Consider the following 18538-nt stretch of genomic DNA (forward strand, 5'->3'; position numbering starts at 1 on the left):
TGTACAGAATCTTTGCTAAATACCATTAAATTTCCTTTATCTTACTGGTAAATACCAAAATAGAAGTTACTTAACCCTTTCATTGCACAATTAATTTTCAGGCTGATTCCCAAAAAGTCTCAATTATCCACATGGAAATGCCTCATATCAGTGAATTTCAAAATCTCTATCAAAGCATGTAGGAGGATATAATTCCCAAAAATCTGATACACACATTGAACATAACACATTAGTAACTCATTTATAAAGCAATAAAATTAGCTCTAAAACACAGTTAAAGCATGCATCATCATGTTGTCAGTTGAGGCATATAAACACCCAAGTTCCATGGCATATACCAATACAGGTTTGTTTGTTGTTTCAAGCACAGTAGGATATTTTCCCAAGTACAGTAGAGGGAAATTTTTTTTGGTAGCTATGGGGTAAACCTGAATATCAGTCATTGGGTATAAATGCTTATTTGGATATGTCCAGACTACATGGTAAAAGGGTTAAGATAGTATATCAGTAGTTTCACTATAAAAGAGTGATTTATGCTGCCAGTATATTTACTTTACCGAAGTAACACACGTGTTTTACTGCTGTGTGAAATATAAGAAAATATATAGTTTATAATATTTTATAATTTTTTTCTCCAATAGCTCATGGAGGCAGTGATAGCAGAAAAATGTTTACTTGTAGTTCTGCAAAACTTGTAGCATAAGTAATTTATAAAAGATGTAAAGTTAATGCTTATCTAGGCTAACTGAATCTTTTTCAAATAACTACAGGCAATATCTCTCACTGAATGCCTTGTAAAGTAAATACAAAAACAAATTATGTATTCCAACTTCTGAAATAGTTGCCCAGTATTTCTCTTTCAATTTAGTTTATGTTTCTAGAGATTATCACTTTATAGAAGCCCCCTGAAACTGATAGAGGACAGGTTATATATGTTTATTTTGTTTTCATTGTTATTTAGACATGTTAAGTTTAATTTTTATTATAGGAGTCCAACTGCAGAGTTTCTGTCCACACAGCTTCACTTCCTAATGGACTTAGGCCTTGTCCTCCAAATATTCTTCAAACAGCAGTTACTGCAGTTGATGTCTCAGGTTTAGTCAACCATACCATCTCATCTAGTTCATCTGCTTTAGCCCAAGACCCTGGGGTAACTATAGGAAATAAAACATGTAAAGGTAATAAAAGTGTTAAATAAATGTATGCAATAAATCTTACTTAGTGTTTATTAAAGATGTATTACCATTAATAGCAAACTAATGATACTTTTAATGGTCTTGAAGGGAACATTTTGATCATACCTGAATGTGTCTTGCATATAATTTAACACTAACACGCATATCAATAATGATATGGATTCACTGTATTGTTTTTGTGACATGATTCAGAATGATAGCTAAGCCTTGAATACATAAAATGTAATATACAGGGTCATTAAAAGTTGTGCAGTTTTGAATTTTCATAACTTCAGTTCCATACGTGATAAAACCAACCCATAAAAGGGTTTAATGAAAGAATTTATTGCATTTTTACATAAATTTATTCTTGAGAGTTTAATTTTCAACATGTCCACTATCATTACATATACAAACCATGATGCGATTCTGAAATTCTACAAATATGTTTTGCAGTTGCATTTCAATAATATCCCATTGGCTATCCTAGTCCACAGATCATCTAAAGACTGAGGTTTTGTTGAATAAATACTAGTATTTACATGTTTCTGTAAAAAGAAATCCAGTGGGCTCAAATCTGGTGAACATTGTGGCCAGGAGAGTGGTTCACCTCTTTCAATCTGTCTGTTAGGGAAATTTTCATTCAGAAACTGCCTAACTCTGAGAGTTAAGTGACAAGGTGTGCCATCTTGTGAAACACTGTGTCTGTGATCAGTCCTAATCATGTAAGTTCAGGAATAAAGTAATTTTGCAGCAATTCTAAATAACTCTCACCATTAACAACCCGTCCTTCAAAAAAGAATGGCCCAATTATGTGGTCCTTTCCTAATGCACACTGGACATTGATCTTAGGAGAATCTCTTATTGTTCCTCAAATTCATGTGACTTTTCAGTGCCCCACATGCAGCAGTCATGCCTGTTGACTTTACCACAAATGTGTAATGTTGCTTTGTCAGTAAACATTAAATGGTCCATAAATGAGACATTACTGACATATTTTTCATTAAATTGATGACAATGTCAGTTGTGCATGATAATTCTCTTGTAGCAACATTTGATGGACTTGAATTTTATAGGCTTTTATGTGAAGTTTCATTCTGATGATTTTACACACTATTGAGTCTAGAATACCCAGCTCCAAAGATGCCTGTTTTTACTGATTTCTGTGGACTTTGAATAAAGGATTGTTCTACAGCTGCTACATTTTCCTCACTTACACTTGGCCTTCCATATCATGTCTTATCATTGACATAAATCATTCATCCAGTTAGTTATGGAATTCCTGTTTGGTGCATCTCTATTGTAATTGATTCTAAATCTTCTTTGGACTGCAATGACAGATTTTAGCTTGACTAACCATAGGACACAGTTCACTTTCTTTTCTATTGATGCCATTGGTCAATCCTATTTCTGCAAATAAAATAATGAACAAATTAATAAAATAAAAATAATCAATTTATTGCTAAAACATGATAAAATAAATGCATCACTGCTCAGTGCACTTTACAGGCTGATTTTATCATGTATAGAACTGAAGTTATGAAAATTCAAAACTGCACAAGGACTTTATAAGGACCCTATATATTATATTTTCATTTTGATTAGATTAGCATGACTTTAGTTTAAGAATAAGGGTCAAACTAGTCAGGGTGGGTACTTTTGAACAGTAAATGTTAAGGTTATGTAAGGTTTGTCACTGCTGGAATGACAAAGGGAGCTTTCCATATATAACATACCCCCACTGATTTAACTACACTGTAGCTAGAGAAACTTTAGAGTTCAACAAAGAAGCATATTTCAGCAAATTAGAATTATCCACATGAGCAAAAAACCTCTTTGGTATTGGATATGGTAGATGTAGTGTGGTTGACTTATATTACTTTGCTTTTACTAATACATTCTTAGCAATACCATTGCTGAAGACATGTTGGATAAGACAATATATAACAAGTATGAACTTATATTTATAGGGATGCTTTCGAGACCATACTAGCACTATTGAGTACAGAAACACATTTGATATATGCAATTGGTTGTACATGGACTCTGTAATTGACCAGTTTTGTTTAAGTTTAGAGAAAGAATTTAATAATCTAACACAAGGTTTTACATAAATTACAGTGTGTAACAAATATTTTATTTTTTCTTGTTCCTGGGAAGAAAGTGTTATTGCTTATGCCTAGAGTAAAAGGAAAAGACCTGTTTTTTTCTTCAAACTTTGCTTTTGTGACCTGGGTAATGAAAATTTCAAGTTACCCATTTTCCAGAACATTCCAGGTAAATTTAGTACTGAGTAGCTGATAGAAAATTTTATCGAACTTACAAGAATTTTCAAGAACTTTCTAGAATGTTGTGGAACTTATGAGAATTTTTTAGAACTTTCCATAGTAATATATGTACAAAGGCTCACTACTTCAGTTTAGTTCTAGCTGCCTAAGTGAACACATAAGACCTATCTGATTTTATCAGAGATGGCATCAGGAAGCTGCAAACATTTTCCAGATGCATTCTACTATGTATGTTACCAATTTATCAAGACAAGAGCACAAAAGTACTCTGTGACAGCATCTGCTAAAATGTGTGAAGCCTACAAGGCATATTTTGGCATGCCTGTCGGGGATCAAGACAAACCCTGGGAACCTCATTTTACCTGCAAGCACTGAAAAAACTCTAGAAGGTAAGACGGACAATATTTGCTTACTTGACTAGTAAGGTTTTGTATTATACAAATTTTAGACCTCTTAAACTTTAAGTATCTTTTTTTAATTTCCAATAGTATAGAAAAAATATCACATAAAATATTTTGCATGAACCTCTTACACATTAGTTATGGATGAAGTTAATTTATTCTTCATAATAATTTTATTTTCCTCTTTTGCAGAGAGCCATGTAGTTCGCTATTCCAAGAATTTGGTGTGAACCCACTAACTACTCAAGCAATTGCTACTGCATTGTGGACCCTTCCAAACGTCAGGCTCGCAAGAATGCATCTGCTATCATGTATCCGGACCTTCTGTCATCTATTGCCCCAGTGCCACACTGCCTTGAGCTTCCTGTACCCACTCTACCAGAGAGAAAGCAGCCATCTCAAAAAAACTACTTACTTCTAACCATTTTTTGGCATTTTTATATAACTTTAGTACAAATACATGTAAATCTTGATTTGTATGTTGTTTTATTCAGACCTTGTGTAAATGAAAATGTGCAAATTTGCCCGTTTTCACACAGAAAATAGGTTAATTTCTAAATTTCATTATCCAGGTCACGAAAGCAAAGTTTGAAGTGAATAATGGTTATTTTCTGTACTTTTACAACATAAGCAATTAAGAAATAACACATACTATCCAGGAACAAAATTTGTGTTACATAGTGTTATGTGTGAAGATGTTCACTGAATGCTTAAAAATAAGTTTGTTGTATGAGGAGCAGTAACAGTTTTTATAAAAAACAGAATAAATCACCCATTTTTTAAAATGTCTAGAATATCATACAATACAACGTACATTTAATATGAATGATTTCAGGTGCAGCAAATTTAATTTTTTAGAGAGAGAGAGGAAGTCTAAAGTTTAATGTATATATTGTATGCAGCACAAGACATTTTTCCATGGTAAGAGTCACCATTTTTATTGGGTTTCAGGGGTTTTAGGGACTTTTTTTTTATAAAGTTGTAAGACAGGGTTTTATGGGTAAGTAATGAGATGTTGCTGTTGTGTCAAAGAACAGTTGAGTTTAATAGGAACTTTGGAAATAAACCACAGACCTGGGAATTTTTATAGTTGTTTTTTGTTTCTGAAAATGTTTTTGTATTAAATTATATTTGTTTGAAAGCTACCAAAATTTTCTTCATTGACAAGTTATCAAGTGAACCCAGTTAAATACAGAAACTTTATTTATCTCGATCAAAAGTATCATTAACAAAAATTACTGTTATCTAGCCTGACTTGAAATTATTATGATAATTAGGGATATCTAATGCAGTTAGCCCCACATAGATTTATGCAAAATTCAACTAAAAATCTGAGTTAATTTTGGTGCTTAATTACTCAAATTTATACCAATGGCTTACTTAAATGTATGATGTATAGTAAAAAATAAAAAAAAGCATCTTTAAAATAACATGACATTTCATTATGCAGTTATTAGTAATTTTTAGTTAAGATCTGATAGTGGGAGGGAAAATACCAAATTTCAACCCCTCGGTGTGGATACCTGTACGTGGTGAGGGGACCTCCAGGGGAAGTTTCTGTTTTTTCAGTTTACCTCCTCTGGGATCTAAACATCCACCCACGTGTTTGCCATGCATGGCAATCTGTGAAGGGGAGGAGAGGATCCTGGTGGTTGAGGGGTCCAACCCTAACACACCACTTTGTCCTGTAGACGGGCAGCTTTGGGGTGGCCCCCCTGGATCAATCAGTTGGTCTACTCGGGCTAGGGTCAATCAAGTACCAGTGTTGGATGTTCTCAACAGGTGTTGTGGACATTATATCAGATGCTGTTGTTTGGGTATAGTGCTCACGAAACCCTGGTGTTGCTGCATTGTCCTTGTTTGACATTGTAGTGCATCCCCTTGTAGGGCTCCATGGTGGATGGGGTCAGTGGGCACCGAAATTGCCATATTTTTTATTACAGATACTCCAATTAAAAATCTTAATAAAACAGTGAAAAAACAGTCTATAGGTTAATGACCACGCCTTAAAGATTCTGAGCAGCAATCCTCACCATCCATACCACCTGTTGTACTTCATTTTCTTATATTGCATTCACTTTCAGACAAACTTTTAGGGCGACTGTCTCCCTTTTTCATTCAGAGAGACTTGCTGGCTCTCCAAAGTCAGTAAAAAAGCTTTTATCTGGTGACATATTGGTGGAAACATCCACATCTCAACACAGTGAACTCCTGTTGCATTCAAAGGCAATTGGGGATATACCTATGGAGGTTAAACCTCATGTTACTTTGAATTCATCACGAGGAATTATTGTTGAGAGGGATTTGAAGAACATCCCAGAGTCGGAGATTCTTGCTGGTTTCTCCACCCAAGGAGTTTCTGCAGTGAGACGTATCTCTACTCGCAAAGATGGAATTATGGTGCCGACCAATGTCCTCATTCTTACATTTATGTCACCACGTTCGCCTGCCACCATCAAGGCAGGTTATCTTAATTCAGAGTATGGCCATACATTCCAAACCCTCTCCGATGTTTCCAGTGTCAACGGTTCAGTCACTCAAAGACATCATGTTGCGGTTCCTTGACATGTGCTCCTTTTAGTGGCAAGGGTCATGATGCCTGTGAGTGTGAAATGGACCCTCATTGCATCAGTTGCAATGGCTCTTACCTGTCCTAATTTCATTCTTGCCCTAAATGGTTGGAAGAAAAAGAGGTGCAGCATTTGAAAACGATTCATAACATTACCTCTCCTGAGGCTCAAAAAATGCTGTCCACCACCTCATCTCGGACATATGCTGCTGCACTTCATTTTACAGCTACTGTGGGAGTGCAGACAGATATCTCTGTGCCTTCTAAAGAATTGTTCTTCAAACAAATGAAAAGTGTTTTGACCTCCATGGTTAAAAAAGTTGATGAATCAACTTCAGCACCTATCTCTGTCCCTTACATACATTCCACCAAACCCAAGATCTACATCCTTTGGTTCCAGGTACAATCATTTCCTCAGATCCATCTTCCTCTCTCACCCCGAGAAGCAAAACAATCATTTGTTCACGTCCTCAGTCTCTGGAGTCTCCTTTCAACTTCAAAGACCTGCCCAATCGACCCAGGGCAGGATCTATGGAAGTTGATAGACCTCCCTCAAATAAGGAAAGTAAGGAAAAAAGACATGGTCGTAAACAGTAGGGTTTTCTGCCCAATTTGCCTATATGTAAATAAAAATGGCCACCCTGATACAATGGAGCTGTCAAGGTTTACATTATAATCTGGATGACATCAAAACACTGATTGCTTCCTACCATCCTGTTTGTCTCTCCTTACAGGAAACATTTCTGTAACCTACTGATACAGCCACCTTTTGGTGGTTTTCTTTGTACAGAAATGACAAGCTGTGTGATGGACAAGTGCATGAAGGGGTGGCATTGTTGGTTGATAAGCATGTGCCCACCCTGTCTTTGCCACTAGACACACCCTTGTCCACACAGTGCTCCACCACGGACCACCTGATCTGACTTGAAACGTCAATCAGAGAAGCCTGTCTCAAACAACATCTTGTATCAATATTCTTTGACATTGGAAAGGCTTATGATACAACATGGAGGTATGGCATTTTGTTAGACCTTTATATATATGGGTTACATGGCCATTTGCCCATTTTTTACTAAAAAGTTTTTAATGGTCAGGAGATTCCGAGTTTGTTTTGTTTGACACTTTCCCATTATTTTTTACAGGAACTTGGAGTCCCTCAGGGCTGTGTTCCCAGTGTCACACTTTTCAGTATAAAATTTAATGCCATTATTGAATAACTCCCTCACTGTTGCAAATGAGCTCTATGTCGACGACATTCACATTGCATGTCGGTTATCAAACGTGAGGTATATTGAGTGGCAACTGCAGACTGCCCTCAATTGTTTACTGAAGTGGACCACAGCAAACAGCTTTACCTTCTCTCTCTCTAAAACCGTTTGCATGCACTTTTGCTGCCAATGGGATATTCACCATGATCCTGAACTCAGTATCGGTGAAGTTGTGCTGCCTGTGGTCTCTGAGACTAGGTTTTTTGGGGCTTATCTTTGACTGCAAACTAACCTTTATACCACACATCAAGCAGCTACAGGTCAAATGTGCAAGAGCACTGAACATCCTCCGTGTCCTCTCTTACACCACTCTGGGAGCAGATTGACATTTTATGCTAAAGATATATTGTGCTCTTATTCGATCAAAACTCGACTGTGGATCATTGGTCTATGGATCTGCCAGATCATCAGCCTTAAAGATGTTAGACCCTATTTATCATCAAGGTCTTCGGCTCTGCACTGGGGCTTTCTGCACTTCCCCAGTTCAGAGCTTATACATAGTCTCATGAACCTTCTTTGCACCTCCGCCACTTGCAACTGTCTTTACTATATGCTTTGAAACATCGTTCCTTACCAAAGCATCCCACCTGGAGTTGTGTTTTCCTTCCTCAATGGGCCATGCTTTTTCAGACCAGATGGTCTGCCATTGCTACTTTTGGCCTTTGTATCCAGGCACAGTTAGGTGAATTGGGTCTGTCCTTGGATAACATTGCTGTATCCACTAGTCAGCCCATCCAACCATGGCTTCTTACAGTTTCCAAATGTGGCCTATCTTTACGTCATCTGAGAAAAGCAGACACTCCTGATTAGAAATACTGTCTGTTATTTGCTGAACATCTTTCAAACTATCCTTCCATTCATATTTATACAGATGGTTTAAAATTAGGTGACTATGTGGGCTCTGCCTTGGTTTGTTGTTGTTCGGTGGTTGCTCCCAGGATACCCTATATAGCTTCTGTGGTCATTGCTGAACTGTAAGCTGTTTCTCTTGCCCTGTATCACATAGAAGATAAGCAGTACTCAAACTGCATTGTTTATACTGACTTGCTTAATTCTCTACTGGCCTTGGAATTGTTTCATGTTAGTGCACACCCTGTTCTTGCTGATATTCAAAACTGATTTAACTCTTCTTCTATCCAGTTTTACCGAGCCTTGTTGGTATTTGCGGGAATGAGGTTGCTGATATTGCAGCAAAATTTATATGCTCTGGCACTATCACTGCTGTGCCTATTCAATACATGGACTATAGTCCTGTATTCAAGGCTCGGCTCTGTGCCAGTTGGCAGTCGACATGGAGTGAGCAACGTGAAGACAAGCTTTTCCAAATAAAACCCTATATTGGACTTTGTCTGTCTTGTTCCCGTAAGGATCGGAAAGAGGAAATTGTTCTAACTAGACTACGCTTTGGTCACAGTTTTTTAACTCGTCATTTTCTTTTACCTGGAACTGATGCACCAGTGTGTAATTTGTGTAACACTCAGATCACAATAAACCACATTTTATTTTCTTGTCATCGTTATGATTCACGACAACGGCACCATTTTAAGCATGGTCTATCCCTAGGTTTGTCCATAACGTTAGACAATGTTATTGGTGATGGTGACACTGTCCACCTTCGTGGTGTTTTTAGTTTTTTAAAGGCCATTAATTTTTTAATGCCATTTAAGTTTTTTAATATATACCTTACACCTTTTTAATGTGACTCCCTTTGAAAAATCACAGTTCATCTAGTTCAATTTGAAATTAGAAACTGACCGTAACATTAAGTAACTTGAAATCAGGACTGGAAAGGCCAACTTGAGGTGACTGACGGTGGTTTTTGTACTTACCTGTCAGTCTTCCTGGTGAGTTATGATTATTACAGTCATGCTACAGAAAGTCCTTTACAACTTGAATTACTGTAGTTTTTCTCTTGGCATTGTAGACTAGATGTAAACATTGGTTTTATGCTGTTTATTTATATTTTAACTTTGTTTTGTTTTTCCTTAATTTCCTTTTATGAATTTTATTAAATTTACTTTTACATTTTACTGGACGTTTGGTGCAGATAACCTAGCTGCTTTGTACCATAGGACACTAAATCAACCAACCAACCAACCAAATTTCAAAACTAGAAGGCCATTGTATGTTATTTGTAGGACTAATAACCCAAAGTTTAGAAAAACACAATTGTAGCAAAAAATATTTTGGAGCATTATAAAGAAACCTCATTCCGTGCTTTAGCAACTTTAAATTTCTGTTGTTTTTTTTTCAGTTCATTTTTAATTCATCTGAGAATAATTTCAAAAGGTTTTTAATGTTCTTTCTTCACAGTGACAATAAGGATTGTAGGGGTTTAAGTATGATTTTCTAGGAAATACAAGATCAATAACATATTCAACATAGATGTTATTGACTTTAAATATTTTTCATTGCTGATATATAAATTTACTAAACATGCATTTATATGGATTATTAGAGAAGTATGATGTAAACATTTTTGTATTTACATTTCACACCTTGAATTAATGTCTTATAAACACATTTCTTTGTGCCATAGATGTGTCTTATTTAAAGAAGTATTCATATTGTAGATGCCAAAGAAGGCTATTTCATGAAAATTTAAGCACATGATACTTTGTATAAGTGTGTGCAATGTAATTTATCATATGAGGTAACAACTAGACAGAATCAGTTACACATGTGATAAACTTAGTTAACTTTCATTTAATATTCAGATTTTTTTTTAATTTCAGGTAAAAGTCCAAATAAACAATCAACATCTTTTTCAAAGAATGTGCCACTCCATTCTCTCATAACGTCTTCAATTGCCCTTCCTAAGCTACCATTAGTTAGCACTACTAGTCGAGCCGATCCCTCGCGTGCCAAGACGTATCAGCAGGTCTTTGCCACTCAGATGTTGTCTTCTTCAGAGCTTAATCAGTTACATCTTCCATCTCCTGTGAGACAAGGATGTTCATTAAAAAACCCAACTATTGCCTTTCCTTTAAAACTTCCTTTATTATCTTCTTCTGGAATCACTGCCACTATTACCTCAACGTCTCAACAACAAACACTAGTTAAAGGTGAAGAACATAGGAGGTCAGACAGTCAAACACAGAGTTCACAGTCCTTCCCAACCTGATTCATTTTGTCACCTACTAGTTAGTGAAATTCTGTTGTGGTGAAGATAAAGAAGTCTGGAGTTTGATCAAAGCCTGCTCAGTTGTACGGAGGAGGTGAAGGTGCCTGAATCACGTCAAAATGCTCGACAAGCGAGCTCAACAGAAAAACCTTATCAGAATGCTTGTTAATCCTAGTGACCCTCCATACCTACTATGTTGAGAAGTGGGAATCTGTGTTAAGTCTGTGATTTTTATGAACCTGTTTTATACGTACAGAATGCTTGTGAACACCCTTGCACTTTCTCTACTTTTTCTTTAAATTATAGATATTGGCCTCTCTTATGTAAATCAACTAAAATTTTCATCAGTTATATGTAGTATGCCAGTTTAAAGTGTTTTTCATATTAGTAGAATGTTTTCATGACTTCTTTACACCTTGCCCACATCTCCCAGTTGCAAGTTTCATTAGTATGGAAGTTGGAAGTGTAATTTGTTTGCATATCAAATAAAGTTTGAAGCTTTATTAAAAGAGCTACATATAGACATAACAGTTTTTGTCTTCATGTCTGAAGAATTTTTAAAAATAATTTTGTTTTTACAAGAAATTTGATAATCAGAAAATGATCTCTTGAAATGCATGTCCTACTCCACACCACCTTGTTTCTTTAAATATATTATCACTTGGAAGTCATTAGTGTCACTCTCATTTCTTTTATTCAAAATCTTCCTATTAATTCTTGTTTGATATTTTATCTAGTTAAATGGCAAACCTCAAGTTCTTGTCTTTACACAAATAATAACAGTTGTGAGGTCCAGCCTGAAACAATGAAAAACTGGATCTTGAAAGGTTTTTTAAATTTTTAAAGTGTTCTCCCAGTTTTTAATTTTCCTTGTATAAAAATTTGTTTTTCTGGTGAACTTCTTGTAGAGTTATTAAACAGAATGATTGTTAGAAGTTCTCATCAACCACAAATTTTAATAAACTGGCATCCAGTAACAGATCTAATAAAAATGATGTTGTATCTTGTCTTTTTAATACGTATAAAAATCAAAGTAATCTAAAAACTAATTGAATATGTACTAAACAACCTAAGAGAAGCAGTTGAGAGCATAGTGGGAGTCATCCTCAATTATTACATTTCATTCAGTGTTTTCATTGACTTCAGCTGTGACTATTAATTATATTTAACCCCTTGAAACATTTCCCATGAAAAGAAAAAAAGAAGGCAGTTCTGAACTGTGTAAATGAGCAAGTTAGGCTTAACACATCTGTTGTGGTATTTCTTTTGTCATTGGACTTTTGGATTAGTGGTTGTGAAGAATGTTGGAAAAATTTCAGGTGACTTCTGCCAAAAGTACCTTAAGTCAAATGTTAACATTTTTTCTTGGAAATGTGTATTTCTTGTCCCTATGTAAGAGAAAATTGTTCACTTTGGTAGCTTTTGTCAAAATATTTAAGTAAACAAATGTTTCAAACATAACATGAGATGTAAGCATTTTTTAAAAACTATATAATTTTTCATTAATTGTTTTTCACAAATTTGTTGCTATATGTATTGGTAGTACAACTGTTTGAATATATCAGAAGTAATGTAGTTAGTCTGTTAAGTATTTTATTAGAAACTAGGTGTACAATTTTCATATGTTTATAAAAACAACAACAAAGAATTCTATAACCCTTATTATTTTGACTATTCCTAATCTTTCTTTTCACCTGTCAGTGTTTGGTTAAACGTTTCTATTGTTATTTTAAGAAGTATTGCAGAAACTGGCCCCATAAAACAAATTTTGTTGAGTTTAAGAAAATTCGGTGGCTTGAAAAAAACTGAAATTACATCATGTTCCATGCAAGTCTAGTTTTGTTATTAGCTGGTGTAGTGCAAGGCCTTTAATTTAAAATATTCTGAATTGAATACACAGCTTTTAAATATTTTGAACAGCAGTATTTCTTTTTTTTTTAATTCTTTGGACATGTTTAATTTGAAAATTCAAGAACCTGCAGAAGAAAAAATTTAATTTCATAAGTTACATTTTTGTAAAATCTTCATTAATTAGTTTTTGTAGGAAGTGAAAATACTCAAATTACATGGGAGATTACTTTTAATCTTAGAAAGGTTCATTCATACACATTTTTAACAATGAATACATTTAGCAAATAAGATCGTATTTTGACTTTAATTTAAATAACCTTGTCTTCAGTAATTTTTTTATGACTGCTGAAAGTTTGTAGTTTGACTTTTCTACATATCTACATGTCATTGTAACAATATTCCCAAGGAACTTTCCTTCTAAGTTTCATATAAATCTAGCTACAAATTCTTTATGTGGAAGAATAGATATGATCTATTAATTTTGCTTTCATAAATATATTAAGGAACACCTTCTTTGTCCTAATTATGATACATTATTTAAATACTTAGAAGGAAATCTTTCCACGTGGTAATTGATGAAGTGACAGATATGTTTCTGATGTTATAGATTAGGAGGAACTATGTCTGTAAAGGTTTTGGTTTAGGTGCTTCCATTAGCACTTCCATATGGTGTGATAGTAAAAGAAAATAATTCTGAAGTGCAAAATCTGCATTATGCAGATAGAATAAAATAAGTTATAGCAGACTGATCTTTTCCCCCCTTCCTCCCTCCACAAACACAAGAAATGAACAAATGATTAGTGCTAGTCTTTTGAAAATTTCACAATTGAAGTATAACTTATTAAATACAAAAAACCTATATTGCAAATCTTTAAAAACAAATTAACTTATTTTTGAATTTAACATATTTGTAGTGTGATGCCATATGTATTGAATATTAGCAGGTAAAATTGTTGTAGTGATTGTGGAAAATACTTGATTTTGACAGTTTGAACAATATTATTTTGCATTAACAAAGTAACTATACAGAATTTTATGTATCCTATTCTTTGTTACACATCCATTACGTTTACTTAGGGAAACTATATCAGTAAACCAGCATGTTAAACTTCAACATTTAAGTAGAAAATATTCCTGTTTTCAGACACAAGGAGTTTGCAGAACTCGAAAGGAATAAATTCAGTTCTGTTCGACCATTAGCAGTTCTGTGGGTGGGAAACATGTTGTTGGGAGTTTAACTCTTTCTTTAATGATGAAATTTTGAACCATATTTTCGCTCCACAAGGATGGGGGGGTAATCATTAAGTCATGAGTCATTTTCAACTTTGTAAATATTTTTTGATTTATGAACTAAGTATTCTTTGTGTGCCTGTGTGTGTCAATCTTGAGGTAATTTAATACACGAAGAAAAATAGTTCTAAATACAATTTTGTAAATTCCATGTATATATAATAAAGCCTATTTATCTATGTTGGTGTAAATAATGTCTCGTTGGTTTTTTATTTTAATGACATTATCACAAAGTTCTTTATTATAAAATAATGAATTTTATGTTAGCATTTGTGAAAATTTGAAAACGTAGATAATTAGTCACTTGAAAGGATAACATTAACTCGTTTCTGTTCTTAATTTCGCGCAAAGCTACACGAGGGTTACCCGTGCATCTTTTGAGGGAAAGCAGCTAGTCATCACCACCACCGCCAACGAATAATGGGATTGACCTTCACATTATAACTCTCCCACGGCTGAAAGGGGGAGAACGTTTGGTGTGACGGGGATTCGAAACCGCGAACCTAGGATTATGAGTCGAGCGCCTTATCCACTTGGCCTTGCTGGGCCTATGTTTCTCTTAACAGTAATAATAACATCTGACTAATAAGCAGTCTCACTGTTGCTACTTCGTGCTAAAGTTAACGTGAAATTCTGTTAAATCATTGCACATTAGTTTTATGTGAGGAACATATAAATATCCAATAATGGTCGAACTATTTTTATTATATGTGCGGTTTCTTACATCTTAACATTAAAATTCGTTGGAAGAAGAAAAACTTAAACTATAATATATATTTAACGCTAACAACTACTTTTTTGATAGAGCATAGAAACTCGACTCTCATGGACTTAGCTCTAACAGAAAATGGAGCTGTACATGTAGTTGCTATGCCTTGTAGTAGAGCACAGAACGCTGTCCCACATGCACTTGCTATGACTGTTCATAGATCACAAAATATCCCTGTATACTTTTGTCGTATAATTTTAATACAACACAGAACTCTAGCCCTAAGTGTACTTTGCACGAATAGAATGTGCATGACTCCAACATTTGGAATTGCCATTGGGTTTTCATTTCAGAGAAAAGATGATTTTGCTTTAGAAGTTTCTTCAGTTGAATGTGAAAGACCAATGCTACCCACATGTTCCATCATGTTTACTGGGTAAAGTAACTGTGAAGCGAGTTATATCTTTAATTTCCACACGTTTTCTAGGCGTTAGTTTTAAGTTACATGAACGTACACGTGAGAAGTAACTTTTCTTATGGACAACAAAGTAAATTTTAACATTTGTGAATATAATTTAAGTGTCCTTTTAAGACCCTTTCAATACATGAAGATAAAATGTCTTGGATATTTTATTTTCTACGCTAACTTTGGACAATTATTAAAAAATCACCTGTCTAGTTTTATAATATTATTTTGATACCTTAGAATAAAGACCAATATCCAAGTTACAACATCAAAACAAGCGGTTTTTATTTATTAACATCGTAGTATGCAGCGCATTTTATATACTGGTTCAATCGTGCTTACTATAGAGGTCATTAGCTTGTTACTGTTGTTTTGGGCCTATCCACTGTGACAAAATGAACGACAGCTGCTCTATTATCAACAATGTTTTGTTAAGTGGAATTTAAAACGGCAAGCTGCGAGATTCGTACAATTATAAAACATCTATCAGTTATTTTATATGTAACCTACTTCATTTATATAATTAAATATTTCTGACACCGCATTCAAAACTAACATTTCAAGCACCACTGGTGTAAGAAGTTATTGTTTAAGCCATTAACTATACACAACATTAATTAAGTCTGGTTTGTTTAAATATGGCCTGGTATCGCAATCTTTAATATCAATTTAACACATTGCTTTTATTCTTCAAGGATTAACATAATGGTTGACTATTACTTTAAATTGCGTTAATACCTTTAAACATTTTGAAGTATTACAAAAAATTACTGCTGCTTAGCGGGTTTTCAAAAGGCACTTGTGTAAGTAACATAAACCTCGTGGTTGTTATGGCACAATAAAATGTTAATCACCTTGGCCAAACACAAGGTGTGCATTGTGCACCATCTCGAATAAAGAATGTCATACAACCAGCACACTTCCTGTGCAACTCGTGCACTCGCACTTTTTTCAGGTGTGGTCCCTTTGGAAAAAGTATCTGTGAACGCCCCCGACTGCCATCTGCCGGTATATGAAGCGGAGACTTATGATTGCTACTAGATAAACCTGGTGTACGACTGTAAAGAACACTGGTTCTATTTACCTTATGTTTTAATGGAAATGATGAACGTAGTTTGGGTCGTTCCGTTTCGAATTTTACTTTTCCCTCTGCAAACAAGTTATCGTTGACTTTATAATTTGCTTCCGCCAACGTGCAATTCACCTGAAAGGTGGTAAAAACAACAAAAGTTAGCAATATTGATGTGAGTAATTACTAATTAATATAATTTGCTTTTTATTTCAGAGGTGAAATACTATTAACACTGTTTTGATAACTCGTAGTAAACATTCAACCTTACAGCATATTTCATAGAAGACTACGTTTGTAAATTATACGCCAAAATAGTTTTTAATAGTTTTCATAAACACAGGATTAAATACCAAGTCACACTCGTGTTTTGTGATATCTGAATGTCATGCGTTTCTTATCTTCTTGTAATATCACAGTATAATCTGAATTTATTCATATATACGCAGGTTTTAATATCACACATGGTTAATAAAGCTGTTAAATAGATTCTTAAACAAACAACCTTTTTTATAGTGAAAGCCGATATTACTTGTACAGAAGGGTACCGTTCAATACAGCAAGTTGTGCAACGTCCTCCAGTAGTATATGACAACATGAGTTGGTCACAAGAAAGGAAGAAGCGTACAACAGCAGTGCCTGCGACTTTATTTTAGACAAAATCTCTTACCAAGGAATTTGCATTGAGCCAAATTCGAAATCAACCAAGGGTCAACCACGTACACACATCATGGTATTGAAAGAGTGAAATTATACAGATACTAAGTACCGGAAGTTATTTTTTAGGGCGAAACTAGTACCCGGAGTTATTTGAACTGCTTTGTTGTTGTTGTTTTATATATATATTTACACACAGCCTTTTTCTTCTTTTCAAAGACTGATTCACTTCTCTTAGCTGGGTACCTCTACTTTTTCTGACAATTTCACTCCTGCTCTATTGTGATGTAGCGGCCACACAGGTGTTCAGTAAGTAGGCAAATCCACTCCAAATCATCCCATGGTATATGAGGCACAGTCTAAGATTCCACCTTTGCCAGAATGTCATCCTGAAACCGAGGAGTGAAATGCCTATTTGCATGTACAGTACTGTAGTACTTTCAAGTGGATTACACACACAATACTGAACAGCAAGACAGAGAATGATATTGGTCCCTATTGACGACAAAAGTAAAGAAAAACTAACAACATACAGTGGACAGTGCAGCTGTAACCCCCAGAAAACTAGAGCAGCCCAAGTTGGATCTTGAGGTGGGAAAGTAGATAAACAGGTTGCACCATAAACATGGTGGTCAACACCGCTCTCTCTCAGGACTAGAGGGTCTTGGTATGCGCCTGTTGGAGCACAAGAGCGAGAGATGGGTTTCCTGGTTAATATCAGATCATCCCATAAGTAATGTCCGAAAATTTAATACAGAAAGCACATCATTATTTCTATCTTTGTAGAAGGCTTTAATGACTAAAATATGTAGTAGAATGTGTATAAAAATGTTCAGACAAATAAAAGAAACTAACCCAACTCCAATTTCTCAGATCATTAATCAAATAAAATAAGGAAGATGGTGTGTCTGAGGAGCACTTCAGGCATATAATGCTTTATGAGTTTAAAAAGGCAATAGTGCAGCAGAAACTACACGAAACATTCACTGTCATCTGTAACAGCTTGGAAAATGGGCCCCCCATGATTTGACAGAAGCCAACCTCAGAGCAAAATTGGACATTTGCACTTCTCTGCACTCTTGTGAACGTTACTCACCTTTTTTGACAGGTTAGTGACTGGAGGTGAAAAATAGATATATTACAAAATATTAAGTGCCGCAGACATTGGCTTCGTGCAGGTAAACTGGCTGAAGCACAACCCAAAATGGATCTCCACCTCTTGTTAAGCGTTTGGTAGGATACTGTTGGCGTGATCCATTTTAAGTTGCTGCCACTCAATGTAACGATTACATCAAATTTCTATTGTTGACAGTTAGAACACTTGAATGTTGCACTGAAAGAAAAGATGCCTGTTTTCATCAAATGTAAATGTGTTGTGTTACACCAGGATAATGCACGGCCCCATACATACAATAAGGATCACATCTGGAAGGTTTAAGATTGATTGATTGATTTAGTGTTTTATTGCACAAAGCAGCGAGGCTATCTGCGCCAGACATTCGGTAAAAATGTAAAAAAAAAAAAAAAATAAATAAATGTAGTAATAGACATAAATGGAAATAAAGGTAAAACAAAAAATATAAAACCAATGTTGACACCTAGTCTACAATGTTAAGATAGAAGGCAGAGTATAAGAAGTTGTAAGGTATTTACTCTAGCAAAAAGGTAATG

General features: G+C 34.9%; 1 protein-coding gene and 1 pseudogene across 8 annotated transcripts in view; one reads left to right on the top strand and one right to left on the bottom strand.

Moving 5' to 3' along the window:
- The window catches only part of LOC143240654 (uncharacterized), a 70790-nt pseudogene extending 56645 nt beyond the window's left edge, over positions 1–14145 (top strand). The window contains exons 11-12 of the transcript XR_013021871.1: positions 989–1178; positions 10437–14145. The product of XR_013021871.1 is annotated as an uncharacterized LOC143240654 (transcript). The remainder of the gene's footprint in view (positions 1–988; positions 1179–10436) is intronic.
- Positions 14146–15401: 1256 nt separating this feature from the next.
- LOC143240655 (U-scoloptoxin(01)-Er1a-like) overlaps positions 15402–18538 on the bottom strand; it is a 65283-nt gene continuing 62146 nt past the window's right edge. For all 7 annotated transcript variants that reach the window (XM_076483432.1, XM_076483431.1, XM_076483434.1 and 4 more), the window contains one exon: positions 15402–16345. In XM_076483432.1, the coding sequence (XP_076339547.1) occupies positions 15992–16345 (354 nt within the window). In that variant the 3' untranslated portion in view covers positions 15402–15991. The remainder of the gene's footprint in view (positions 16346–18538) is intronic.

Source organism: Tachypleus tridentatus, chromosome 13 (genome assembly GCF_004210375.1).
Source record: "Tachypleus tridentatus isolate NWPU-2018 chromosome 13, ASM421037v1, whole genome shotgun sequence".
NCBI lineage: Eukaryota > Metazoa > Arthropoda > Merostomata > Xiphosura > Limulidae > Tachypleus > Tachypleus tridentatus.